The sequence below is a fragment of the Chiloscyllium plagiosum genome, chromosome 30 (genome assembly GCF_004010195.1).
Source record: "Chiloscyllium plagiosum isolate BGI_BamShark_2017 chromosome 30, ASM401019v2, whole genome shotgun sequence".
Lineage (NCBI taxonomy): Eukaryota > Metazoa > Chordata > Chondrichthyes > Orectolobiformes > Hemiscylliidae > Chiloscyllium > Chiloscyllium plagiosum.
In genome coordinates this window covers 18,992,541-19,019,175 of record NC_057739.1, presented here as the reverse complement: position 1 = coordinate 19,019,175, position 26,635 = coordinate 18,992,541, and the positions used below count along the sequence as shown (strand labels likewise).

Here is a 26,635-nt window from a genome sequence, read left to right as displayed (position 1 = left end):
AGTGCCAGAAACTTGGCAACTATTGCTTTCCCCTGGTGGGCCATCCCCACCAGCAGTATCCAAAACGGTATGCTTATTGCTGAGGGGAACAGACACAGGGGATCCCTGCTGTATCTGTTGGTTCCCTTTCCGCCCCCTGACTGTAACCCAGCTGTCCTTATCCTGTGTCTGAGGAGTGATCACCTCCCTGTACGTCCTCCCAATTTCTCCCTCAGCCTCCAAGATGATCCACAGTTTATCCAGCTCCAGCTCAAGTTCCCTGACTCGGTTTTCGAGGAGCTGGGTTTCACAGGACCAGGAATGGTTGCTAGATGTTCCAGGGTTTAGAATGTTTAAAAAGAACAGGGAGAGTGGAAAAAAAGGAGGGTATGTAGCATTGTTAATCAGAGAGTGCATCACAGCTACAAAAACAAAGGTTGTTGAGGAAGGTTTGTCTACTGAGTTAGTATGGGTGGAAGTTAGGAACAGCAAGGGAGCAGCCACCTCATTGGGGGTTTTCTACAGACCCCCTAATAGCAGTAAGGAGATTGAAGAACTCAAAGTGTGTCATGTCTCTCAGGTGCCACATTCTGCAGGAAGAACATGCAACTGCCCTATCAGCAATACCCCGCTAATCTGAAAGCCCATACAGAACTAAACAAGGAAGAGAAGAAAGGAAAAAGAAATGAGAAAACCTGAAAACTTACCGAGTTTACATACTCTTAGTAAGTTTAGAGGTTGTGGGTGGGAGGGAGGCCCTACAGTGTAGGGTATCGGGTTTAGATCTCACCCACTTAGAAACTTCCCAGCAGCCCTCACTTCTCTCCGCCCTCTCTCCTCGCTGCTGTGTTCAAAAAAATTTCCAAGAATTGAGCCAATAAAGAAAAACATGATATAATAACTTGCAATCTTTCTTCAACAGAAAGGACTTCAAACTCATAAAGCCGGAAGACCAAAAAAGGCCAGGAAACAAAACTATAAGAATTTGGGAATAAATATTGGAAATAAAATGAAATACACTGGATCCACTCTGCTTTGTAGTTATCAATTCCAAATTAAACTAATCAGGAATTGCAACAGATTTTAATTTGCATCTATTTACATTTATTTATAGAACTTATTGTCATGTATACTTTTATGAGAAAACTACAATGAAAAATATTATATGTCACCCCACCCCCATGGCACCTATATTAATAACAGAAGTCATAAATAAATACATAAGCAACAATAAAAGCAAATTTAAAACAAAAGTTTATCAAAGTTGACCAGGGTTTTAATAGTTGTTACCCATTGTCTCTGCTGGTTTTGGATTTAGAGACTTGATTATAATAATACCATCTTGACACAGCGAATTTAGGCAAGCCCAAATGTCATTAGTTTTTCATCATTCTTAGTTTTGATAGATATGGCTGTTTTATTAAGAGCGCTTAAGTATTTTGAGAAGAAAATGGAAGCTACTTGTGGTTCCTTTTCAGCGAGTGCTCACAAACGCACAGTTCATCAGATGACAAATCTGCAGCACTAAGGTTAAAAACAACAAGAATGTAGTAACAGTTCTTAATTTCTGCTCTTGCAGCTTTGCCAAGAATCTTTCAAGTGGAGCAAACATGACACTGTTTGTAAGGTTTGGAGAGAAATGTGTGCTACCATTTATAGAATCTGCCGATTTTATCTTTCTCACTGAAGTGTAATGGCTGCTGCTCACAGACATCTTCAATTCCCCTCAGTGCTTTCCTTGGCAGTTGGTGTTCATGTTCTCTCATCCAGAGGAGGAGAGTAGAATATGTAATGACAGATTGATGTCTCTGAAGGTTTATAATTTCTCAACGGGGACTTCATCACTTAGAAAACAAAGAAAAGCTTGATATGATGGTGTCAGAAATCTTACGTTAATTGTCAGGGACCCACTATTCGTAACAAATTGTTTCAGAAAGTGGAATCATAGCAACAGGGTAATTCTGCCTCATTTTTATGTATTTACTTCAAGCTTGTTAATATATATTGATTTCAGAATCTGAGTGACAGAAATCAAATATTGCTGAACTTCCACAAAATGTCTGCTTTCTGCTATTGGAACATCACGAAACCATAAAGTGTTAGTCATGTTATTCTATATTTTGCATTACTTGTAAAAATTATTCCGGGTAATATTGTCCGTGATGGCTTCAAATTCACTTTGTATTGGCAAATCTAGTGTATGCACGTTGGCCTTGCTCTACTGTGCATTACTTTCCATAATGAGAATTTAATTGTGGACTGTTTCATTCCAAAGGAAAATTGGCTAAAAGCAAATGTGAAAATCAATAATCTAAATTCTGGAGATTGACAGCAGTGACAAGCCGCAACCACGATCAATGCGCTTGGAGATTTGAATGAGTAACTTCCAGTAATAAAGAAAGAAAATGCTGGAGAAACTTAGCAGCTCATAGAGCCATAGAGATGTGCAGCATGGAAACAGACCCTTCGGTCCAAGCCGTCCATGCCGACCAGATATCCCAACCCAATCTAGTCCCACCTGCCAGCACCCGGCCCATATCCTTCCAAACCCTTCCTATTCATATACCCATCCAAATGCCTCTTAAGTGTTGCAATTGTACCAGCCTCCACCACATCCTCTGGCAGCTCATTCCATACACGTATCACCCTCTGTGTGAAAAAGTTGCCCCGAAGGTCTCTTTTATATCTTTCCCCTCTCACCCTAAACCTATGCCCTCTAGTTCTGGACTCCCCTATCCCAGGGAAAATACTTTGCCTATTTATCCTATCCATGCTCCTCATGATTTTGTAAACCTCTATAAGGTCACCCCTCAGCCTCCGATGCTCCAGGGAAAATAGCCCCAGCCTGTTCAGCCTCTCCCCATAGCTCAAACCCTCCAACCCTGGCAACATCCTTGTAAATCTTTTCTGAACCCTTTCAAGTTTCACAACATCTTTCCGATAGGAAGGAGACCAGAATTGCACGCAATATCCCAACAGTGGCCTAACCAATGTCCTGTACAGTCGCAACATGACCTCCCAACTCTTGTACTCAATACACTGAGCAATAAAGGAAAGCATGCTAAATGCCTTCTCCACTATCCTATCTACCTGCGACTCCACTTTCAAGGAGCTATGAATCTACACTCCAAGGTCTCTTTCTTGAAACATGCATGGAGCGAGAGAGAGAGAGAGAGAGAGAGTGAGTTAACAATCCAAAGAAAAGTCATATCAGACTTGTAGCATTAACTCTGTTCCTCTCTCAACACATGCTGCCAGACCTGGTGAGTTCCTCCAGCACTTTCTGTTCTTATTTCAGATCTCTAGCATCCATAGTATTTTGCTTTTATTTGAGCAATTTCCAGTGTTCGTGCAGGGACTTAATTGCATAAAGAAATAAGTTACCTCCTTGCCCATGTTATTGTAACAAACCCACAGGGCATTTGAAAGCTAACTTTCTGTCCTTGGAGTAGGGAACACTACTACTGCACCACAAGACCCTCAAAAGTCACCTAGAATATTAGCAGCAGGATAGATTTTTTAAAAATAACCTGTTCAGACTTGTTACATGACATAGCTGGAGCAGGTGGGAATTTGAACATAGTTTCCCTACCTCTGGCCAGGATAACCTATCACAGTGCCACAAGACCTCCTCTCTGTAGCTTGGTATATATTATCTGTCTTGTATGGTGTGTGAGAGAATTGAACCATCGAATTAATTGTCCCAACCAGATGGCTCAATTTCCTCCATGCTATGTGTCACCAAGCACATTTTTGAGATTTTTTTTTGTCCACTATGTTTCATTCGATTAGCACACAATTGATTTATTTCAAGCCTTGTGAATAGTTTCCAGTCTTAGTTTTTAGCAAAATATCAGTTGGAAGCATGATATATTCATTAAACGTCATCTCACTTCTAGAGTGTTCAAATTGTCCCAATAGCAGGGCAACTGTTTCCCAAAGCATTTATGCAAATAGGACCTTTTGAGCTTCCCATTATATTGTGACTGGTTTACAATATGGCATTTGACTTGGACATTTTAATATCATCATTAACTAAAATGTCGTAGCAAACAAACTTCAGGTGTGCTTATCTTCCAGAAAAACAAAACCAAAGTATTAGAGAGTGGGAGTGAGGTAAAACATGCACCTAAATAGATTTTTTAAAAAGATTTAGCCAATTGCTTTCGTTTCAGTTATTGCTTCTTCAGATGTAACAGGCCTTTATAACAATCCCCTGTGATATCTACTGGGACTTTCAGATGGTTTCCTGATAAATTGTTGGATTATATTTTCCTTTTTCTTTTGGGGCTCAAAATTTGGGAATTAAGAAGGAAGAGACAATTCAGTAGTTATGGGAAAAAAATGAAGTACTCTACAGTATTTACAATGGCAAGAATGCAAGTAACATGCTAAATATCATTTCAGTGAGAAACAGGACAATTTAAATCTGATTAAAGCTGCTGAGATTATTCGGACAGATGCCACAGGTGGAGCAATAGCTAAGAAAAATGACTTAAAGCTTTTGAGCTAACTGGATTAAATTTAAACAAGATTTGGTGTTTAGTTGTTGGTCATCATTTAACTGCTGCATTCTTCATGGCAACACCTCTACCAATCAGACCCACTTGCAAACCAATCAGTGTTTTCTCCTCAAAGAGATGTTGCCTTCCTTTTACATTGGTTTTCTTGTGAATTGCCCTGATGAGTTCTAAATGAAAAGCTTCAACAAATGTCTCTTGTCAGCAATGCATTGTACACCACAAAACTACCAGCTGCAGGATACAGAACCTCACAAAGAATTCTTCACACATAGCTTGCCATTAGATGAAATTTTATGTTTCCTTTTAATGATGAAGGGAGGAAAACGTTAGATAGGAAATGAATTGGTATGTTGTTTGAGAGAATTTCAACATTTCCTGAAGCTTTGAAGCAGTTAATCTGTATTGTCTATTAGATAGAGTTGTGACTGACATCTATATGGAATTACACAGAAGTTGATCATCGAATTGTCAATATTTCATGTAAAACTTTCCATGTAAACCAATAGTTCTAATCATGTTGTCACCTGGTTTTCCCATCTCTTCAACCTATTATCTCTCAGTTACTTATCCAATCTGATTTTCGACATGGACATGTTTTCTGCCTCATTGGTTAACTTTGCAAGTAAATTTTGCACCTTCACAATTGCTTGTGTAGATTCGCCTACCCTGTTCTCTAAATTTATTATGTTTTATGTTATATCTATTGTCTCTCATTCTTGACTTCCCAGCTTCTGCAAACAATCTGATTCTATTGACGTTGAACTATCCATTCACAATTCAAAAAGCTTCTATTACATTGTCCTACAATTTCTGTCTTTCCATTTATTTCCTTACAATTAGGCAGAAGCCTTTTCATTTTGTGTCATGTTCTTTCTAAACCTTTAACTTCTGTCCTATGGTGCACTGTCAATACTGTGTGTGTTCTCCTAATTTAAGATTTTATATAGACCCATTATGATCTCTTGCCTTTTATGTTTCAGACTGTACAAGAATTAGAATTCTACTAGACTTTTTTTAAACAGTATTATCAATCTGAACTCTTACGTGTAGGAAAAAAATCAAAAATAATTGGAAAATTTAAATGAGCAGGAGAATACATTCAAATACGTGAATGTAAATATCCCGTAAAAGGTAGGGATATGAGCTGCAGACAAAATCTTGCAAGTCCAATTGTAGGAAAAATGCCCCAGTGTCAATTTCCTTGTTCAAGGCAACATCCTCAGCATGGAGGTAATCATTACAATCAATCAATCAGCTGTGTTAGATGGGACATACTGTTGGCATACCTGACTCAAGACCTCCAAATTAGGTTCTTTACTATCATGTTCATCACAGCAAACATTGCCCAGGATGGAAAAATAACAGTACAAGGATGTCATCAAAAACTCTGGAAAAAATTGCATCATCCCCACTTTCTCAAGGACATCTCTAACTCAAGATCACCCAAACTGGCAAAGAAACATCTGCAAAAGTGCCAACCATTTTGAGCACCTCTGACAGGTGCAGGTGGAGACAAATGCAAAGAGTGGTAGCAGAGTGTGTGAACCAAGCATTGGTTTTAGTCACCCTGAGACTTATAACCTTGGAGGACAAAAAGTGACACTTGGTCTCAAGAGACTGAGAGAGTAGAGATATGGTGTGTGGGTTCTGTCCCAGATTTCCCATAGAGTCTAATCCCAGATTGCATAGAGATTTAGGGAGAAATAGAGCACCTTAGATTGATATTTATTGGTTTCCTGCTGGTTCACTTCCATCCAGAGATGGGCTATGACATGGTGAGAATTGGAACTTGAGTAAAAAAATCCATTGGTGATGCACTAAAAGATTAAAAACTTGTACCCTCATGGAAACTGCTCTTTAACATGCATTCTATATTGTCCTAGCCTTTTCTGACATAATTTTCCCAATGAATGAGTAAAGTGTTATGGAAGTGTTATTATCTGAGATACAACATATGCATCAGGTCAAAGTAAGAGTAAAATGTTTTGTTCACACTACGCAGGATCCATCAGGGTTTGTGTTGACTTGACATCTGATATTTCAGCATTTAATTTGGAATATTTGCATTTCATATTTAACTTAAAACCAAAATGCTAGATTTAACCAAAGGAACTGCAAGATTCAGCTCCAGCACAAGAAATGGACTCAGTGTTTACTATGCAAAAATCTTTTCAAATGTAAAACATTGAAATGGATTTGGATTTGCACAGGATCAGGAATCAGAGACTTTCTCATATATCCTTTCCCTAGAGGGCTCTGTACATGGTCAATAACCACTCTATGTACCAATGTGGTTAGTTGTAAGTGGTGATTGTCTTTTTTTGAAGTATTGGTTACTTGACAGCTGTTGGAGTTATAAAGTGGAAGAGACACTTGCACGCAACATAAATACTTTTACATAGTACTGATGGAGAATAATTCCCTTTCACGCAAGGGTCAAAAAAATCCATATCCTGACTGGACTCTGCAAATGCCCTTTCTCTTTATTCTAAAGTTAATGTGCATTACAAAACTACACTTGATAGAAATTATGCAATGTACATTAAAAAATTCTGCATAATCTTGTTGCATTGTTTATTGACAGAAGAACCAGATGTGAGAGAACTGTTTTAATCTGGGAGGCACTGCCTTTAGTGGAAATAAATTCAGTTGTAACTTTCAAAATGGAGTGGAGTAAAGACTTGAAGAGATAGCGATCAGCAGAGTTCTGGGGGCAGAGTGGTGAAAAATGGGAAGATTTGTAATTATATCATGTTTTTAATGATCACTAGATGTCTCAAAATGCTTTACAAAGTCAACAAAGTATTTTTATAGTTTGGTCTCCATTAAAGTGTATGATACATGAAGACAAATTTGCAATCAGCAAAGGCCCTCAACAGGCAATGTGAAAAAGTCAAGGTGATTTCTTTTTGTGATGCTGAATGAGGGATCAATCTTGACCAGGACACAGGGGATGCTGTTCTTCAAAATAATGCCATGGGATCTCTTGCATTCTCCTCAGCAGAAGATGGTGTCCCGGGATATGTCTCATCCAAAAGGTGGAACCTCAAACACCTCCCTCAGTAGTGTACTAGAGAACTGATGTGGATCCTGAATCTACAAACTTGTAACTCAGAGCATTATCATGTGAGCCACAATCAGCCAGGCAGAAGGGTGAGACTAGTGAACAACTCTTTTAAAAATGAAATGCAATCCAAATGCCTTGTTTTGTCTAGTATAATTCATATATCCCATAAATATCTATTTTATATTACTTCATACAGTAAAGTAATAAAACTGTACCATTGAGTACAGAAGTTATTCAATACTTTTTATGCTCCGCAGTGCAGATAAAGCTTATGATACTTTATGTTCACGCAATTTATGAAGCAAACCATTCCTGGAAATACTTTCACTGACCATAGTGTCCCTAACATATTCAGTATTTGTTATGCTGGAGGCAAATTTATTTCAAAAAGGAGAAGAAAAATTGATCAGCATCATTGATAATAATGTGCAGTGCAGGCCTTCAAAGTATCAAACAAAATTTGACAGCGGGCCTCATGAATAGTTAGGCTAAAGGAACAAACCCTTGGCCGAAGGGATAGGTTTCACTAAAACTTCATGGAGCAGAGAGAATGGTGGGTAGAAGAGTGTCGGGAGAGGATTTCAGAGTTCAGCATTTCTCTCATGAGGTCTGGGGTGTTCTCACATAATACTACACTGCTCACATCAGGTCTCTGTGCTGCCGCAAAAGTACTCTCCAGTGCTGGGACGTACTGGGATTCATGCAGCGGGGACCATCTGGGATTCATGCTGCTGGAACCCTCTGGGATTCCTGCTGTTGGGATTCACTGGGATTCATACTGCTGGGATTCTCATTGATTCAAACTGCCACTACTCTATTGAAGCCCAGCTGTGCACTGGGTCCATCCACAAGTAGTTCATCAGTTGCTGTGGTGGAAGGGAAATTAAAAAGTTAAGCTTTTAAAGACACATAGGTGGCAGGGGTGACACTTCATTGTAAATAGAGCTCCTCAATTATAAATATACTGCTATTTTACATCATCGCTTGTCTGATTGACTGTCTTTGTAACTGCATGAATCAAGTAGCACAGCCATCTGTTCTTAGTGCCTTACCATGTTAGAATCCTGTCTAATGCTCAGCATAGCATTACATCTTCTCACTGTTCAATGTGGGAGCATCACATGTTGGAAAATCTTTGAACAGTTGAAGCATTACATTTAATTGAGCCACAGACAGAGCTGCATTGTCTCCTGGGAACCAATGGGTTGCTTGACTTTCAAGCAATGATGAATTTATGATTAATGAATGATCACTAAACCTATCTATTGATTTTAGATTACTTACAGTGTGGAAAGAGGCCCTTCCTCCCAACAAGTCCACCCTGACCCGCCAAAGTGCACCCACCAAATCCATTCCCCTATGTTTACCCCTGCATCTAACACTATGGGCAATTTAGCAAGGCCAATTCACCTAACCTGCACATTTTTGGACTGTGGGAGGAAACTGGAGCACCCGGAGGAAACCCATGCAGACACGGGGAGAATGTGCAAACTCCACACAGTCAGTTGCCTGAGGCGGGAATTGAACCCAGATCTCTGGCGCTGTGAGGCAGTAGTGCTAACCACTGTGCCACCGTGCCGCCGTGGACACATATGTAACTTAAGTGCTATCTTACTGCTAGCGTCCGTCATGCTGGAGGTGTTGTTTGTTCTGCACAGTGTCCTCATCTTCATCCTCGGAACACGACTAGAGCCCTCCCAGCTCTTCACTGTTCCTCACATCCTCTCTTTGCCTACTGCAGTTCTACAGTGCACAGCATGCAAAGCTTAAGTGACACACAATACTCGAAGGTCACCTGCCTCAGGTTAATCAAAGCTTTGGAATCTCACCTTCAGGAGGCCTATTATCTACTCTATGATGGCCCCAATTGAAGAATGGACTGCATTGTAGCTACTTGCAGTCAAAGTCAGGGAGTTGCATAACAGTTATCAGCCATATTTCCAGTGGATAGCCCTTGTCTCACAGTAACCATCTGTATAGGTCATCCAGTCCTTGAAATAAAGCAGGAACTTGAGAGGTTTCAAGGATATAAGCATCACACTGTCATAGTGAATAAGCAGCCTGTTATACACTGTACCTGATTTAATTTTCCATTCAAGTTTTGGACAAAAACATAGGAGTAAAACAGGCTTAAAATTCACTAAGTGTTATTCACTATGCATATTGTATTGATTCAAAGAGTGTGGTGCTGGAAAAGCACAGCCGGTCAGGCAGAATCCGAGGAGCAGGAGAATTGGCATATTGACATTTTGAGCATAAGCTCTTCATCAGGAATGAGGGCGTGGCCCAAGAGGGCTGCAAGATGAACAGTTCAAGAGGATCTGTGGGAGGGGAGGGGGAAATGAGGAAACTGGTGAAATCCACATTGATCCCGCATGGTTGGAGGGTCCCAAGGTGGAAGATGAAGTGTTCTTCCTCCAGGCGTCAGAGGAGGCCCAGGACTTGCATGTGGGAGGGAGAGTTAAAGTGTTTGGCAACATGGCGATGGGGTTGTTTGGTATTTCCCATCCCCCAGATCCAACCTTCCAACTAGGCACTGCCCTCTTGAACGGTCTTACCTAACAATCTTCCATCCCACCTATTCGCTCCACTCTCCTGACCGACCTGTCACCTTCAGCCCACACCTTCATCTACCTATTGCATTCCCAGCTATCTTCCCCACAGCCCCACCCCGCTCCCATTTATCTCTGCTCCCATGGGCCATCCCTTCATTACTGATGAAGGGCTTATGCTCAAAATTTCGACTCTCCTGCTCCTTGGATGCTGCCTGACCAGCTGTGCTTTTCTAGCACCACACTTTTCAACTCCGATGTCTAGCATCTGCAGTCCTCACTTGCTACCATATTGTGTTGATTGCCTATTAACTATAGCTAAGTATGTAAAAGTGGTGGGTATTCTTTTGAGCCTTATAAAATTACACAGAGATTAAAACTGAAATTATTGAGTTAGAACATGAATGTTTGTAATGTATAGCTCTGTAAATAAATATAAATGTATTGCTGAAAAAAGACATGTTTTTGAAGCTTTGTATTTGTACCCATCAGGACAATTTGCAAGAACAGCAATGTAATGAGAAACTAACATTTATACTATATGAGAGGAGACTGCTGATTGTTTGGCCATTAGAATTTGATGAGTGGGGGTGTTGCTATGGAAAATGCATCTACTAATGGTAGCTGATAGTTAACTGTCAAGCTTTGTTTAAATTTCAGAGCCAACCTGCCTGGTTTAAAATTTGAACAAAGCCTAGTATCTAGGTGTTGATCATCATTGACTTGTGCATTCTCTATGGCAATGCCTCTCCCAGATTCCATTTTCCAAACAGGAGAAATTAGGACTGCAGGTGCTGGAGATCAGAGTCGAGAGTGTGGTGCTGGAAAAGCACAGCAAGTCAGGCAGCATCTGAGGAACAGGAAAATCAACATTTTGGGCCTCAGCCCTTCATCAAGAAATTCCTAATGAAGGGCTTATGCCTGAAATGTTGATTCTCCTGCTCCTCGGTTACTGCCTGACCTGCTGTGCATTTCCAACACCACACTCCCAACTTCATTTTCCAAACATTCATACAATATGGTTTGTCCTCAAACTGATATTCTTGTGAATTGTCCTGATGAATGCAAAACAGAAAACTTCAATAAAATAATGTCTGTTTTTGGTAATACTTAAGTTTTGTACTACCAAACAACTGAATGTAAAATAATGTAAGCATTGGCTCCAGTTCCAGCCTTAACCAACTGAATTCCTGAAACAGAACATGTTTAACTGTTGCTGAGGACCAATTCCACTCCCAAAGTCACTCGGTATTTTTGTATTGGTTTTGTGTCAACAGCACCCTCAAGTGAACTTGTCAAATTCATCTAGAAAGCCTGCTAAGCCAACTCAGTGAGAAAATAACAATGTTTCTGGCAGCCAGCCAGAACGTATGAACTTTTCACAAGCATGGCTTGAAAGATATATTAAAGCAGCTTTTCTCTCGCTCTCTTCCCTCACTCACTTTGTCTTGATCTCTCATAAGGATTGAGCACATAATGGATTGAGATATATCAAGCCATTACCTAATTGGCATGTCAGTTCTGCAAAACCGTGCCTACCCAGCAGAAATTAACATAAAAGATCCATCAAACATAAAAATTTGAATAAATTGATCAGAATTTGTAAATGCTATCTATTCTTTTTAAGTACAATGATGTATTTAAGTACTGTGTATACTCTCAGCTGATTTTATTATGTTTCTATGTGGTGATTTTACAGGGAAGTAAATATTCCAATCTTTATCTTTTATCTTTGCGCAGGATTTTAGCCACTGTTGGAACGGACTTTGATCTGAGAACGTTGAGGGCCGTCCGAGTTTTACGGCCATTGAAACTTGTATCAGGAATTCCAAGTATGTTGAACAATTAGCTTCCATTATTTTTTAAATTTACTTTTTATGCCTAATGTTATAGGTCCTAGATTAACATTTTTATACACTTCTTTATTCATGTTAAAAAAATGTGCATGAAATGCATCTGTAGAATCTATCCCAGGATGACACAGTAGCTCAGTGGTTAGCACTGCTGCCTCATAGCACCAGGGACCCAGGTTCGATTCCAACCTCAGGCAACTATCTGTGTGGAGTTTGCCTGTTCTCCCTATGTCTGTGTGGGTTTCCTCCGGGTACTCCGGTTTCTTCCTGCAATCCAAAGATGTGCAGGTTGGGTGAATTGCCCATAGTATTCAGGAGTGTGTAGGTTAGGTGCATGAGTCAGGGTTAAATGTCGGGGAATGAGTCTGGGTGGGATACTCTTCAGAGGGTTAGTGGGCTTGCTGGGCCAAGACACACAGTAAGGATTCTAAAGAAATCTAGTACTGTCGAATTTCTCCTCAGTCCACTCCTATTTCATGTTTACACACCTCCCCTCAGTAGTATCATCCAAAATCATACCATTTGTTTTCTCATGTAGATTGAGTACACTGAGCTGTACCTCACCAGTTTCTTGACTCCTCCACCCTTACTAAATTATAAGACTGCGTATCTCATATTCAATACTGAATGAGCAGAAATATCTTCCTATGAAATATTGGAGGGACCAAAACAATAGATTTTTGTTCAAACATAATCCCTTGGTAACTGCCTCCACTTCTGTTCCTGTCAACAGTACAGGGTTAAACCTGTTAAAGATGAACTTCTGATCACAAATCCATGCCTTTTTAAGACTGTCTGTTTCCTCCTGCCCAGCATTGCCTGATGTTGCCTCTGTCTTAGATCATCCACTGCTAAAATGCTGTCGCATACATTTGTTACCTTTTGACTTGATTATTCAGCACCTTATCATTGATCTTCCATATTGTATGCTCGATTAATCTGAAGTCCTGCAAAACACTGGTGCTTGTATCTATCTATTTACCAACAAACCCCGTCCTCTCTGATATACATTGGCTCTTGTTCAACCAAAGCCTTGATTTTAAAATTTTGAAACATTTGTACATTAAAGGCACTAGACAAATGCAAGTTGCTATTATTTTATAGACTCCAAGAACACTTGTTTATTATTGACACTAGAATATCAAGGTAAAATCTATGATGTATCATTATATTCCTAAACTTCTTTTTCCCAGTGATCATGACTTTTCATCATCAGTAATAGTTTTCAAACAAAAGTAACCCATTAGTGGTTCTTCCATCATTGCCTAATTCTATTGTGTTTAAACTCTTAATCATCCAAAGCACATATAAAAAATGCATAACCGCATGTTGTTAGAAATCATTTGTGAAGGTGCAATGAATCTCTTATTGTTTGGCCAGTTGATAGTAAAAATACAAAACTCATTAACATCTTTTCCTTTTCACCCAATATATTCTAAAGGGATAACTTTGGTCAAATTTAAATTCCTAATTATTTATATATTGTTCAAATATTTGCAAATTGAATTCTTCTTGTAGCATCCTTTTCATTCTGCTAACTGCTTTCAAAATTAAAATGGAGAAACAGGAATGCCCACATTGTTGGGACACATTATCAATGATTATCAATGAAACTTCATTTCCAATCTCTTTATGCTTTGGATCTATCTTTTTCAGTAACACTCCATGGAAACATTTTTTTCCTCTCTATGACATAATATATTTGAATTTTTAGCTGCTCCAGACTAATTTGCATCCGGCTTCTTGGCTGCTACCACAGGCCAGGAGCAAACAAGCACTTTCAATGTTAGAATTTGAAATAGCATCTCTGGTTGAGCCCAGGAGACCACCATCTGTTCACAGTACTTCACTAAGGAAGGAAAACGTGTCTGATGCATGGGAACTTGTTTGTCTTGGGTCTATGTTTGAATGATGTTTGGTTCTGAGAATGGATAAAATATAACAGAGCTTGCTTCCTATATATAACTGCCAGCAATATGGCTCAGATAATAACTGCAAATGCATTGATCAACAACATTTTGACTAACAACATACATGCGCTCTCGTTACTTCTAATGGCATGCTAGGAAATAATTAAAAACTACCCAAGCCTGGAAAGTTTTTATTCACTTATCTGGGGCTGAATACGAATTTGGGCTCAGAAGTGAATGGTTAGTGTGTAACTGATGGAGCCCTCCCCAGTTTCACTTGCATTGTTTTCCACATCAGCAGCAAATTGCATTTGTATCCCAGCTTTAATGCAGTAAAATTACCCATTGGGTAATATATAATTGGAGAATTATAATGCTCCAATAATTCAAAGGAGCATTATTGAATACATTTAAGACCAAGCCACATGTGTTAGTGGGACAATTGACTGAAAGCTTGATCAAAGACGTAGGTTTTAAGGAATGTTCTCGAAGAGGAGATGTAGAGGGGTTTTGTTTCTGACTGAAGCAGGTGAAGACACAGCCACTAAAAATATAGCAATTAAAATTGGATTGTTCTCGAAGTCAGAATTGGATGAGTATATATTGTCAGAGAATTGTGGGCATGGAGGAGGTTACAGAGATAGAGAGGGGGCCAGGCTATTGAAGGAATAGGAAATGTGGCTGAGAATACGAAAGTTGAGGCACTGTTTAACAGAAAACCAGGTTAGCAAGCTGAATGTTGATGGGATGGAAAGGGGAGGAAATTATGGATAGAAAGCAATACAAGGGAATGAATAGTGGATCTGTGGTTACTGGAAATAATGAGACCATGTGGGATTTCAATATTGAGCGGTTGTGAATTAATTTAGAAAAATTGTAGGAAGGAAGGATTTGAATGAGAAAGAGCAAGAAGAGGTAAGATGTGGGTTTAAATCACCAAAGATGAGAAATAGTTTGGTACAGAAGTTGAGGGAGAGAAGCAGAAAGAAAGCCAAATTTCTGTAATGCTTGGGTGGGGCATCCAGAACATGGATTTTAAATGGGAAGTGTATGTGACAGAGATGCTCAGAGGGTAGGGAGAACCACCAAGGTGTGATTTAGACATCAGGGCTTTTCCAGAAGAATGATAATTTGAACTGGATGAATGATGGAAAGGTGGCGTCGCTTTATAAAAAGAAAATTATCAGTCCCCTCTCCTCGCATCCATCAAGGCCAGGGTGCCTTTATAATCAGTCACAGGCAACTCTTGAATAACAAGGGATTGCTTTCACAATAGAAATTATGTTCTGGAGGGAGATGTGGAGAGGATGATGGTCAACAATCAGCTAGTATAGTACGCAACAATGCCATGAGGTACAGTAGGAAGCTCAATGATGATATAAGGCACAGTCAGGCGAGATGGCAACAAAATTCTCATTTGTGACACATGGACCCCAGTTTTACCTCCATGGAAATGGGTGCCCTTTTACTAGATTAACATCCAGCCATTACAATGTCTTATTACAGTTTAGTGCCATTCACTGATTCCCACCCAATTCCTTGCCCAGCAGTTGGTCACCCTCTCCCCCAGCAGACTTGTTTAACAAGCTAAATACAAAACTGCCTACCAGCATATATTGCAGAGGCCAGCAGTCCCTAGGACTTCTGCTGCAGGGAATTGGAATGCACAAGAATTGCAGTATTTTAAAATAATTTGTGGGATGCAGACATCACTGGCTTGGTCAGCATTTATTGCGCATTCCTAATTATCCAGAGGGTAGTTTAGAGTCAACTACATTGCTGTGGTTCTGAGGCACATGTAGGTCAGACCTGGTGAGGATGGCCATTTCCTTCCCTAAAGTGAACCAAATGGATTTTTCTGACAATTGAGAATAATTTCGTGGTGATCATTAGACACCTAACTCCAGATTTTATTTTCACATTGAATTCAAATCATGGTGGGATTTGAATCTAGGGCCCCAGATCATTACTGGGGTCTCTGGATTAATAGTCTGGCAATAGTATCACTAAGCCCTCACCTCCCATAATGCAGTGAAATCAAGAATGCTGTACAGCTAATGATTGGGACTTATGTAGGGTTATGGAATGGGTCTTGGACCTGGTATAAGTCAGAGAAAGGCTGCAACTATGACCATCTATGCCTGTGTCTGCTGAAAGGCAGGATCAGACAGCCCTTGTAGCTGCTAAAGCCACGAGAGAAAATCACCCCACCATTATCCAATTGATTTTGTACTTTCAGACTTTATGAAAACAGGACATCTGTCATATAGTTAGTGGAGTTCAATGCCATTTCCTAACTTGCAGGCTGACTTCAGCCAGGTAAAATAATTCACCGCAGGAGCTGTCAGAACCCTGTCTGCTCTATCGCGGCTTTTCAAATTCAAACACACATGAATCATCATTAATCCTTAATAATCAGTCACAGTGCTTTGATTAAATGAAGTCAAATATGGTTAAAGATAAGTCTAGCCCGAATAAGGAGCCTCACATGATATACTCCAGTGCTTCACAGGACATCAGATCAATCCCCTCCTGATATGCTAGTTACAATGAATAAAAGCAAACAAAAAAAGATAGTGGCTCAAATGTTATATGCAGAAAATGAATAAGGTTTTATTTTGAAGCAGTTTGTACCATACAAAAGTTGTAATGAGGGCTGTGTATGTGCAAGCTCTAGTCAAGTACAACGAGATGTCTATTAATGCTTGTTGCTCAGATTTCTATCACAGAATGGATCTGTGTTTGGTAAGGTAATGCTGCATTCAATTTATGCATGAACTGATTATTTCGGATAAAACGGCCCTTTTGCCTCATAAGGTCAGATCAGTCTTATTGTTTCTATCCATGGCATACAAAGGAGAATATTTAGGGGGGAATTAATTATACTTGCTGAAGTAATTCCACAGAGGCCAGCATCCTGTCACCAAGTCACTCTTCATTTACGCATGGAGAGTCCTTGACACTGATCTAGCTCCCTCAGAGCCAGTTGTCATGGTGAACTGATGTCTGACATTACGGTAAATATCTGTCAGCCAGGGCTCTCTGATTGGACCAGATTAACAGACCTAATCAGGGAACTCATATTCTGTGAGGTCCACCTAGCTGACCTTGTTACAGTCACTATACTTCTCTCCTTAAAGAAGAACAGCATTCATTGTAACATGCAGTTTTAATCTTTCTCGTAGTCACTTGCTGAAGTCTGTGCTGGGAAAGTCTAATATAGTGCATTTCTTTCAACATGGTTATATTCTATTTCTCCAGTTTTGGAATTAACCCCCATGTGTAAACATTAAAAGTTCAACAGAAATATTAAAACCAGAGTTGCCAGCATTTTCATTTTAAATTTCATTTTTTTTGCATCTCATTTAAAATGGGCTTCAATCTTTATTCTTATAATTACCTGCAGAGTATTTTCGAAAGTATAACTTTTGAACAGTAATTGCAAGTTATATTTCGCGGCCTTTTTTTGATGAAGAGATATCCATGAAATATTTTCTAATATGTTCTCTGTATTTTGAATTTATTTGCATTTGATACATTCTGATGGAAACATACATAGAGATTAATTTCCTTTTCAGTACTGTATTCCACAGTCACCAGTATCTCGGTTTAATTGTGCCTGTGAATAACAGACTTGAACATGTAATTTTAAATCAAGCATGTTTTTCAATAAGATAAATGCAATTTGAATTGACTGAGCAGCAAATCAGCTGATATAGGATCCTAGGAATAGACTATTCATCCCTTTGAGCCTGTTCTGTTATTCACTCAGAGAACTCTGATCTGTACCATAGCTCAGTCTACCTGTCTTGGTTTTATAGTCTAAACTAAGTCCTAGCAAAATCTATCAATTCCTGTCTTCATTCAATCAGGTTTACAAGTCGTACTGAAGTCGATCATGAAGGCGATGGTGCCATTGCTTCAGATTGGGCTTCTCTTGTTCTTTGCGATTGTGATGTTTGCCATTATTGGTCTGGAATTCTACATAGGAAAATTTCACCAAACCTGCTTCAGTAAAGAAACAGGTAAGGAAACATATCACTACTTTGGAATGATGCTATCAGATCTTACAATGCTGTTACTTTATTATTGCAATCCAGAATAGTGAAATAGCAATTTTTAAAAAAATGTTTCCTTAATTTCTAAATTTCTCTGATGCATCCAGAATTGGAGCAGTTTCTCTATACCTCTCATTGAATGATATCCTCAATAGATTTTTTTTGGTTAAAAACAGACCACTTGCTCTTTGGTTTAAAAATACAAGCATTTACAAAGAACCCCTTGTTGAGTAGGGTTGAGTAGCTCAAATGATGTACTATTTGAAACATATGCCTTTGCAAATATCTGATATAAAGGATTGAAGTATGGAGTTATCTGACTCTTTGACATCTACAACAGTCAGATTAGAAAACATATTTAAATGTAACAACAGTGATTCTAGATCTAATTTTCAATATTACACAAGTTAAATTAAATATACATTAAAGAATCAAATCTATTTTCTAGCTACAGTGGTAGAGAATATTTTTTAATTTTAATCGTGCTTACATGTGTTTTTTTTAAATAAATGGTCATATTCTGCTTTAAGCTCAGTGACAAAGGTGCTGTGTAAATGTTTTTGCTGTGGCAGATGGAAAGCTTGGTTCCATTCAATGTGTTCCCTAGTTTAGATACTGGATTTCCAGGCAGGTTATTGTAAATGTTCCTGGAACTGAAACTGTTTATAACTTTCCAAAACACCACAGTATTTCTGGTAAATTAATCAACTAATTACTTATTTCATCTTCAGAAGTTGGAAAACTTGATTCTGAAATATAATACTCCCGTTGTTCAAGTTGGAAGTCACCTCTTGTGTTATTTGCACGTTTTCAGGAATATTTGATTAGATTGTAACGGTTCACCCAATCCTGTTGAAAATACCTTTTGGTGCTACCTTAACAGTAGTGAAATGCTAGAGGCCAGCAGGTATTGCTCTGAGTAAAAGCAAGTTTCGAGGGATTTATATATTCTTTCATCAGTTAACATCTTGTTCTTTTCTCAGTTCATTCAGTTACTCCATGGGGTGGTATGATTTATGCATTCAAGTTAGTAAAGGGACCAGATATTGGAGATCATGGCAAGCTTTTTGATGATGGCCTGGACAGTAAATCACAAGATGTGTCATGTACTTAAAAATGTACGTTGAAAAGGAGGTGCAGGAATGTAGCAACAGAAGGATAAACAGCTCAATTGGGAATGTAGTTCATTGATTGTTGTCAGTTTTAAAAACAGGTTGTTTAGAGGGCTGAAAAATGCAGTCGGTTTTGATTCTTTCAAATGCATATTAATTCAGTTACTTCAGAGAACCATATATTGGATACAGTGTGAGAGTAATATGAAAGTTGATGCTAAAGGTGCAGACAGCATAAGAGAAAATTAGATCTTCAGTTCTTAAACCTTCCCACCTCTGCAGTTTTCCTAATTTTATGTCTAAGATTGTGGTGGACAAAATGATAGATGTTGATTGCTGTAGTAGGTCAAGAAATCCCATTATTGATGCATCATGTCACAAAAACCAAACCAGGTGGGCTGTGCTCTTTTATCATCTAGCAATTTATATAATATTTCTTAACAATGTGATTATGAACATTCATAATACCCCATCTAGGCACTTCTGATCATTATCTCTATTGTTGTAAATGGATGGAGATAATGTTTTCATCCATGTTTGTATTTAAACAACATATCTGAAAAGCGAACAGAAGGAATTCAACAAATCTGGCACATAGACAGGCCATGGGCCAAGGAAAAACTGATTAGTTTTTCAATAAAATCCCAACACAGGTTCTGGATTTTTAAAATTAAGGTTGTTTATTTAGAATGTTGTTGATTGTCTCGGCTCTTATGGTGGAATTTGTCATAGTTGTCAAAATGTGAACAGAGTTTTCAGAGCAGATTGATGGGTGTGGATTGGCCTGAAGCCTCTTCAGTGAGATGGAAGCTCTTAACAAAATATATATTTATTTCTGCTTTTGGCAAAGACAAATCTCAGTTGTGCTGCAAATTGTAATAAAGTTAAGATAGCATGGTTGAGTTATGCACTCTACTGAATGCTCTCTTTCCTTGATAAGAAATTAAATTTAATATTCTGAAGTAACTCTTGTAAAGATTGAACTGGCAACAAAAATGGTCATCAAAATCAAATGGAAAAAAAACTTCTTGAAGGAAGAGAAGGCTTAGTTGGTATTTGACTGTGACTTCACCAGAATGAATGAAATATATGTATCAGAATTCTATTATCAATTGTACTTCTAAAATACTAGCCTAACGTTTCTTCTGCAGTTCTTATTTATACTGCAGTATTGTTAAAATTCAGTTGCTTTTTCATACTTATACTGCAATTGCATATACAATTTTTTGGAAGACATTTGAGTTGATGTCTTTAAATAATATTCTATTTCAGATAAAAACAAGTTATGCACTGAAGTACAATTCATTATGGCTTTTAACAGTCACAAAATTCTGAGTACTCAGTGGAAAAGTATCTTAACCTCCAGTTCAAATAACAACTATGAAGAATCATGTTTATTCATTCAATAACGGGATGGCAAACATTACCAATTAATGATATTTCATTAATCTGAGCACCTTGTGATTTGATGAGACCTGCAAGATTTTGAACTGTGGCCTTATTGTTCTAAATGAGAAAGGTACAATGGTTCAGTGGTTCAGTGCACTGCTGCCTCATAGCGCTAGGAATCCGAGTTTGATTCTAGCCTCGGATGACTGTTTGTGTGGAGTCTGCACATTCTGCCATGTTTGCGTGGGTTTCCTCCCACAGTCCAAAGATGTGCAGTCTAAGTGAATTGGCCATGCTAAATTGCCCATTGTGTTCAGGGATGCATAGGTTAGACGCATTTGTCAGGAGTAAATGTCGAGCACTGGGGTAGGGAAAATGGGTCTGGGTGGGTTGCACTTTGTGGGCCAAATGGCCTGTTTCCACACTATAGGGATTCTATCAATAAATGGAATTCAATATTACTAATTCTTATCATGAACTACAATAACATATGTTTCTCAACTGTATCCTGCATTTCTAACAACAGTACTTTGTACAAAGTTACTTCTGTTACGAGAGTAATCAATTCCAGTTCGTCTTGGTGAGAAATATGGCTATATGTATACCACAGTTTCATTATTCCTGTGTCAAACCCATTGCACTAGCAGCTTTTAAGGATAAAGAAAGAAACAGAAGATAGAGGGAATAGGTGAATTTGATAATGATAAAGAAAGATAAAGATAAAGTGACAGCATAGTCTTTTTGGACTGAAGGGCCTCTTCTGTACTGCATGATTCTATGAAGGACAACTAAAGAAAAGAAAAAAAAATGCATTATTTGAGATGAGCAGGAGACACAAAAAAGAATGATCAAACTTCACATTTAGCATTTTAAGCACAAGATTGAGATTAAGTAATTTAACTTGTTTCATTTCAGAGCCAGATAGGTTAATTGCCATTTAGCAACAAGAACATTGTTAAAAAGGTCAAGCAGCAACTGTGGGGAAAGATAAAAAACCAGAATTAATGTTTCAGATTGATCACGCTTGAGGTCAAGCATTAACCCTGTTTCTTCTTCGATCTGCCAATCTGCTGAGTATTGTCAGCATTCCCTGATTTTGCTTCAGATTGCCAGAATCTGCAGTAATTTGCTTACTGAATAGTTTCCTAAATTGCATCATTCCTGGTTAAATAGGTTAAAACATGTGTTGCAAGCTAGATAAATATTGATTCCAAAATGTGGGCAATAACATTTTACTTAATGCAAAACAAACTCCCTTGATATTACACATGGAGAGTTGAGATCAAGTCAGTGGTCTTCACGTCAAGAGGATTAAAAAGTAGTGCAGGTTGGGGAAAGAAGGATAGAAATACAAGGGAGTAGGGCAGGCCTGGAGAAAGAGTGGAGAGGAGAAAGAATGAAGGTGTGATGGGGAGCTGAATATGAAGACGGAGAAGGAAAAGGGGAGCCAGGACAGGGCAATTGACAAAGGTTGGGTGAAAGGACCAACAGAATACAACCATTGATAATACTGAGAAAAGACACAACACTTCCTCATAAACATGCTGGTTTTCCCCTTAAATTGGGCTTATTGTGAATTGTTCTAATGGGTACAAGACGAAAAAGCTTCAACTAAGTCTGTCCTTTTTTAGCAATACTCAAGTACTGTTCCACCAAATAACAATCATTGGTGCATGGTTCTGGACCAAGGCTTGAATCTTCACTGGAAGGGGTGAGGCAAAGGATGTCATGGAGACATGGAAGGAAGGTAGAAGGGAGGATAGGAGAGGATGCTGAATGGGGTAAAAACAATGACTGCAGATGCTGGAAACCAGATTCTGGATTAGTGGTGCTGGAAGAGCACAGCAGTTGAGGCAGCATCCAAAGAGCTTTGAAATCAACGTTTTGGGCAAAAGCCCTTCATCATGAAGGGCTTTTGCCCGAAACGTCGATTTCGAAGCTCCTTGGATGCTGCCTGAACTGCTGTGCTCTTCCAGCACCACTAATCCGGGGATGCTGAATGGACCAAGCATGAAGGATAGAATGCAATAATGGATGTGGAAGGGTCTGTTTTGAACTCAAGGTCAATATGTCTCTCAAGTGCTGAAGTTTGAGTGGCTCAATTTCACCTCAGAGTTTGATCTGGAAAGGAGAGCACATGTTTCTGATACGGAAGGGAATGTGACTGAGTAAAAGTTTTTTTTGCGTGTTTGTTTTGAGTTTATTATTGGTTGGACTTTAAACAGCGAAAACATTTTCAGCTGAGTTTCGAAGATCACGATGGTCAGCAATTATCCTTAACTCCATATCTCTTGGCTTTAGCTGAATAAGATAGGGACATTTAAATGTTCTTTCAATAATATCATACAGAATATTCTGTCTGTACATACTGCAAAATTAAAAACATTCAGTTTCCACTGAAAATTAACCAGCAAATTATGCACAAAATCTGACAAATGCTCAAGGTCAGAGCTGACCATTCTGAAACAGAATAGGAAAATTGCCCATGTACTCCAAGAATCTGCTTTTTAAATTGGATGGTGCAATTTGGGGGTTACATTAGACTGTGCAGTGTTAATTATGTATAAATTGAGTGATCTTTGGATTGCATAGAATCCCTACAGTTTGGAAACAGGCCATACAGCCTGACAAATCCACACAAAGCATCCAAAGAGTATCCCGCCCAGACCCATTCCCCTACCCTATTACGTTGTATTTCCCCTGACTAATGCACCTAATCTATGCATCTGTGAATACTGTGGGCAATTTAGCATGGCCAATTCACCTAAGTTGTACATCTTTGGATTGTTGGAGGAAACCCACACAGACACAGGGAGAATACACAAACTCCACATAGTTGCCTGAGTCTGGGATCCACCCCAGGTCCCGTGAGGCAGCAGTGCTAACCACTGAGCCACTGTGCTGCCATAGTATTTAGGTAGTGGATATTAACCAGAAATTCATTGTGCTCCTATATATGGTACGAGACTGAAACTATGGTTGGATTTGGAAGTGCATGTCTGTAATATGTATCAAAGTAAATAAATGCTTGCAAGTCTAGAATGCTTAGGTTTTGGTCTTGCCCTTCACTGTCTGACCATCAGGAACAGAAAAGTTAGCGCTGCTCTGAAGGCATTTCATTGATTAAAAACTTGACAATGGGACTGCAGAGGTGCTGGTGCACTTCTGACAGCAAATGGGCAGGATGCCACTTTGGTGAAGTGGCTTGTGTATGCAGCTGGCAGGGGCATAGAGGTTATGATATGAATTTTCTGATAACTTTAACTTGACACCTGAGATGTCACGTCCAAACATGATGCTATTTTCAATGAACTGTCTAAAACTTGAAATGCTAAAAATGATGCTAAACAGGATAAGTATCTCCCATTTAAAGGGATTATGAATTACTTAAAGATAGTTGCTGAATTATTTCTTTTAGTTGCTTATATGCCCCTGTTTGCGACTTGCCTTAGATTTAAATATTTTTAAGTGGTGTGACTGACTGATGGACTTCTCTATTTAAGTGAAAGCTTGGGCTGAACCAAGTTGCTTCCAGGCACAGATGGTACAGGGTTTATTTTGGTTTTGAGAACGAGTGAAATAATGAAGAAAGGTCACACAACAGGACAAGCTGCTGGAGGAAGGAAGGGTTGGAAGGGGAAGCCATATCCACTAAGATATGGCGGCACGGTAGTTCAGCGGTTAGCACTGCTGCCTCAGCACCAGGGACCTGGGTTCAACTCAACCTTGGGCGACAATCTGTGTGGAGTTTGCATGTTCTCCTCGTCCCTGTGTGGGTTTCTTCCCACAGTCGAAAGATGTACAGGTTCGGTGGATTGGCCATGCTAAATTGCCCAAAGTGTCCAGGGATGTGCAGGCAAGGTAGAGTAGCCATGGGTAATGCAGGGTTATAGGGATAGAATAGGGGGTGGGATACTGTTTGGAAGGTCGGTGTGGACTCGATGGGCTGAATGGCCTGCTTCCACACTGTAGAGGTTCTAAGAGTCCTTAAGGAACAATTTTCTTTTACTTCAATTTCAGTAAAAACAATACCTAAGATCTATTTGCTTTGCAAAAGAGGCCTGAAAACTGAAAACTGCTGTAGCTTCAAAGTAGGGTATGAGCAGCATCACCTGTGGCTGTCAAAGTAACTGTGACTCAACTTCTAAGCTGTTGGTTCTGATGAAGCTGCTGCTGCAGATATAAGCAACAGTTTGTAAAATGCTGCTGCACAAGCAACATGAATACATTTCTCTATTCACAGAGGAAGGTCATTTCATTGCTTTTTATCAAAATCAATCATAAGGGTTTACATAGATTGCAGGTTTCAGTATAACACAGGGTGCTGTCAATTTCATTCACATTGCCTTGCTCTGCTTTATGTGAAAGGGACCATTTTCATGAACTAAAATGCTTGTTAACTTGACTAAAATCATGATTCCTTCACTTCTGTATCATCTCCACAATTTGTGTGTTTGATCTCACATTAGTGAATCAGGACTTGCTACTGGGTGTCAAGGATTTTTCACTGAAGATATAGCTTACCATTCCAATAAGGGACCCAGGCATATGTGCATGGTAGGATTACAATGAGAGATACATGTTGTCACAAGGAAAATGAGAAAGCACACCATCAATTTTTGCTGTCTGGACTGTTCTTGGGAAACCACAGCAGGTATCAGAATGTTTGGTTCAAAACCACACCAACTTCACCTCCACCTCCACCTCCAGTTCCACCTCCGCCTCCACCCACTCTGCCCTTTGTTCTGTTTGTTTACACGGTGGTGTACCTGGTTATGCTGTAGAATTTTGGAGAGGTTTTTGTTAATAAGTTTATACCTCACTTGAGTGAATTTATAATAATCCAACTCCTTAATTTAGATTAAGTCAAAGGAATCTATTTAAGAACATAGAACATTACAGCGCAGTACAGGCCCTATGGCCCTCGATGTTGCGCCAACCTGTAAAACCAATCTGAAGCCCATCTAACCTACACTATTCCATTTTTGTCCATATGTTTATCCAATGACCATTTAAATGCCCTTAAAGTTGGTGAGTCTACCACTGTTGCAGGCAATGTGTTCCACACCCCTACTACTCTCTGAGTAAAGAAACTACCTCTGACATCTGTCCTATATCTATCACCCCTCAATTTATGTCCCCTCATGCTAGCCATCACCATCGAAGGAAAAAGGCTCTCACTGTCCACCCTATCTAACCCTCTGATTATCTTATATGTCTCAATGAAATCACCTCTCAATCTTCTCTCTGACAAAATCTCTATCTTTTCTTTTTTTTGATCCTTGGGAACCAAAACTATTCACAGTATTCCGGTCATGGTTTGACGAGTGTCTTATACAGTTTTACCAAAGTATCCCTATTTTCATACTCTATTCACTTTGAAATAAAAGAGAAAATTCCATTTGCATTCCCTAGTACTTGCAGAACATGGATGCAAGCTTTATTTATAATTCATACACAAGGCCTGCCAAACTCTTCTGTCTGTAACTTTCTGCAATCTTTCCTCTTTTAAACAATATTCAGATCTTCTATTCTTTCTACTAAAGTGCATAATCTCACATTTTCCCACGTTCTATTACATCTGCCAAGCTTCTTTTTGTCACTTTCCGAACCTGGTTATATCCCTCTGCAGACTTTGTGAAATCCTCATTACCTGCCTTCCCACCTATTTTTGTGAGGTCCACAAACTTGGCTATAGTACCCTGAAGAAGGGCTAATGCCCGAAACGTCGATTCTCCTGTTCCCTAGATGCTGCCTGACCTGCTGCACTTTTCCAGCAACACATTTCCATCTATAGTATCCTCACTCCTATCACCTGAGTCATTTATAGTAAATAATTGAGGGCCTCAAGACTGATTCCTGTAATACCAGTCACAGATTACCCTTCTGAAAATGCCCCCCTCTTTGCTTATTCTGTGTGGCTTTGATGCATTGGAATCAGCTGGATCTTGTTGATTACAAGATCCTTGATTGGGGTTATTAACATGGGCCAATCAGGAAAGCCCTAGCTGATCAAAATAACCCAGAGCTGCTCCTGATCTTCGGGCACCCGGTACAGAGGAGGGAGGGCAGGTCTGAAGACCTCCTCGTGGGTCTGCTCCTGGGCCTGGCCAAACTGGCCATTAACAGGTCCAGGCAGCGGGCCGTGGAGGGGGTCGTTAGGGCCGACTGCCTGCCCCTCTTCCGCGGTTA

The 26,635-nt window shown here is 39.3% G+C and overlaps 1 protein-coding gene across 10 annotated transcripts in view; it reads left to right on the top strand.

Annotated features, from left to right (window-relative positions):
• Positions 1–26,635, top strand: part of LOC122564768 (probable voltage-dependent N-type calcium channel subunit alpha-1B) — a 594,873-nt gene that overhangs the window by 209,905 nt on the left and 358,333 nt on the right. For all 10 annotated transcript variants that reach the window (XM_043719974.1, XM_043719969.1, XM_043719970.1 and 7 more), the window contains exons 4-5: positions 11,862–11,953; positions 17,757–17,909. In XM_043719974.1, coding sequence (XP_043575909.1) covers positions 11,862–11,953; positions 17,757–17,909 — 245 coding nt within the window. The remainder of the gene's footprint in view (positions 1–11,861; positions 11,954–17,756; positions 17,910–26,635) is intronic.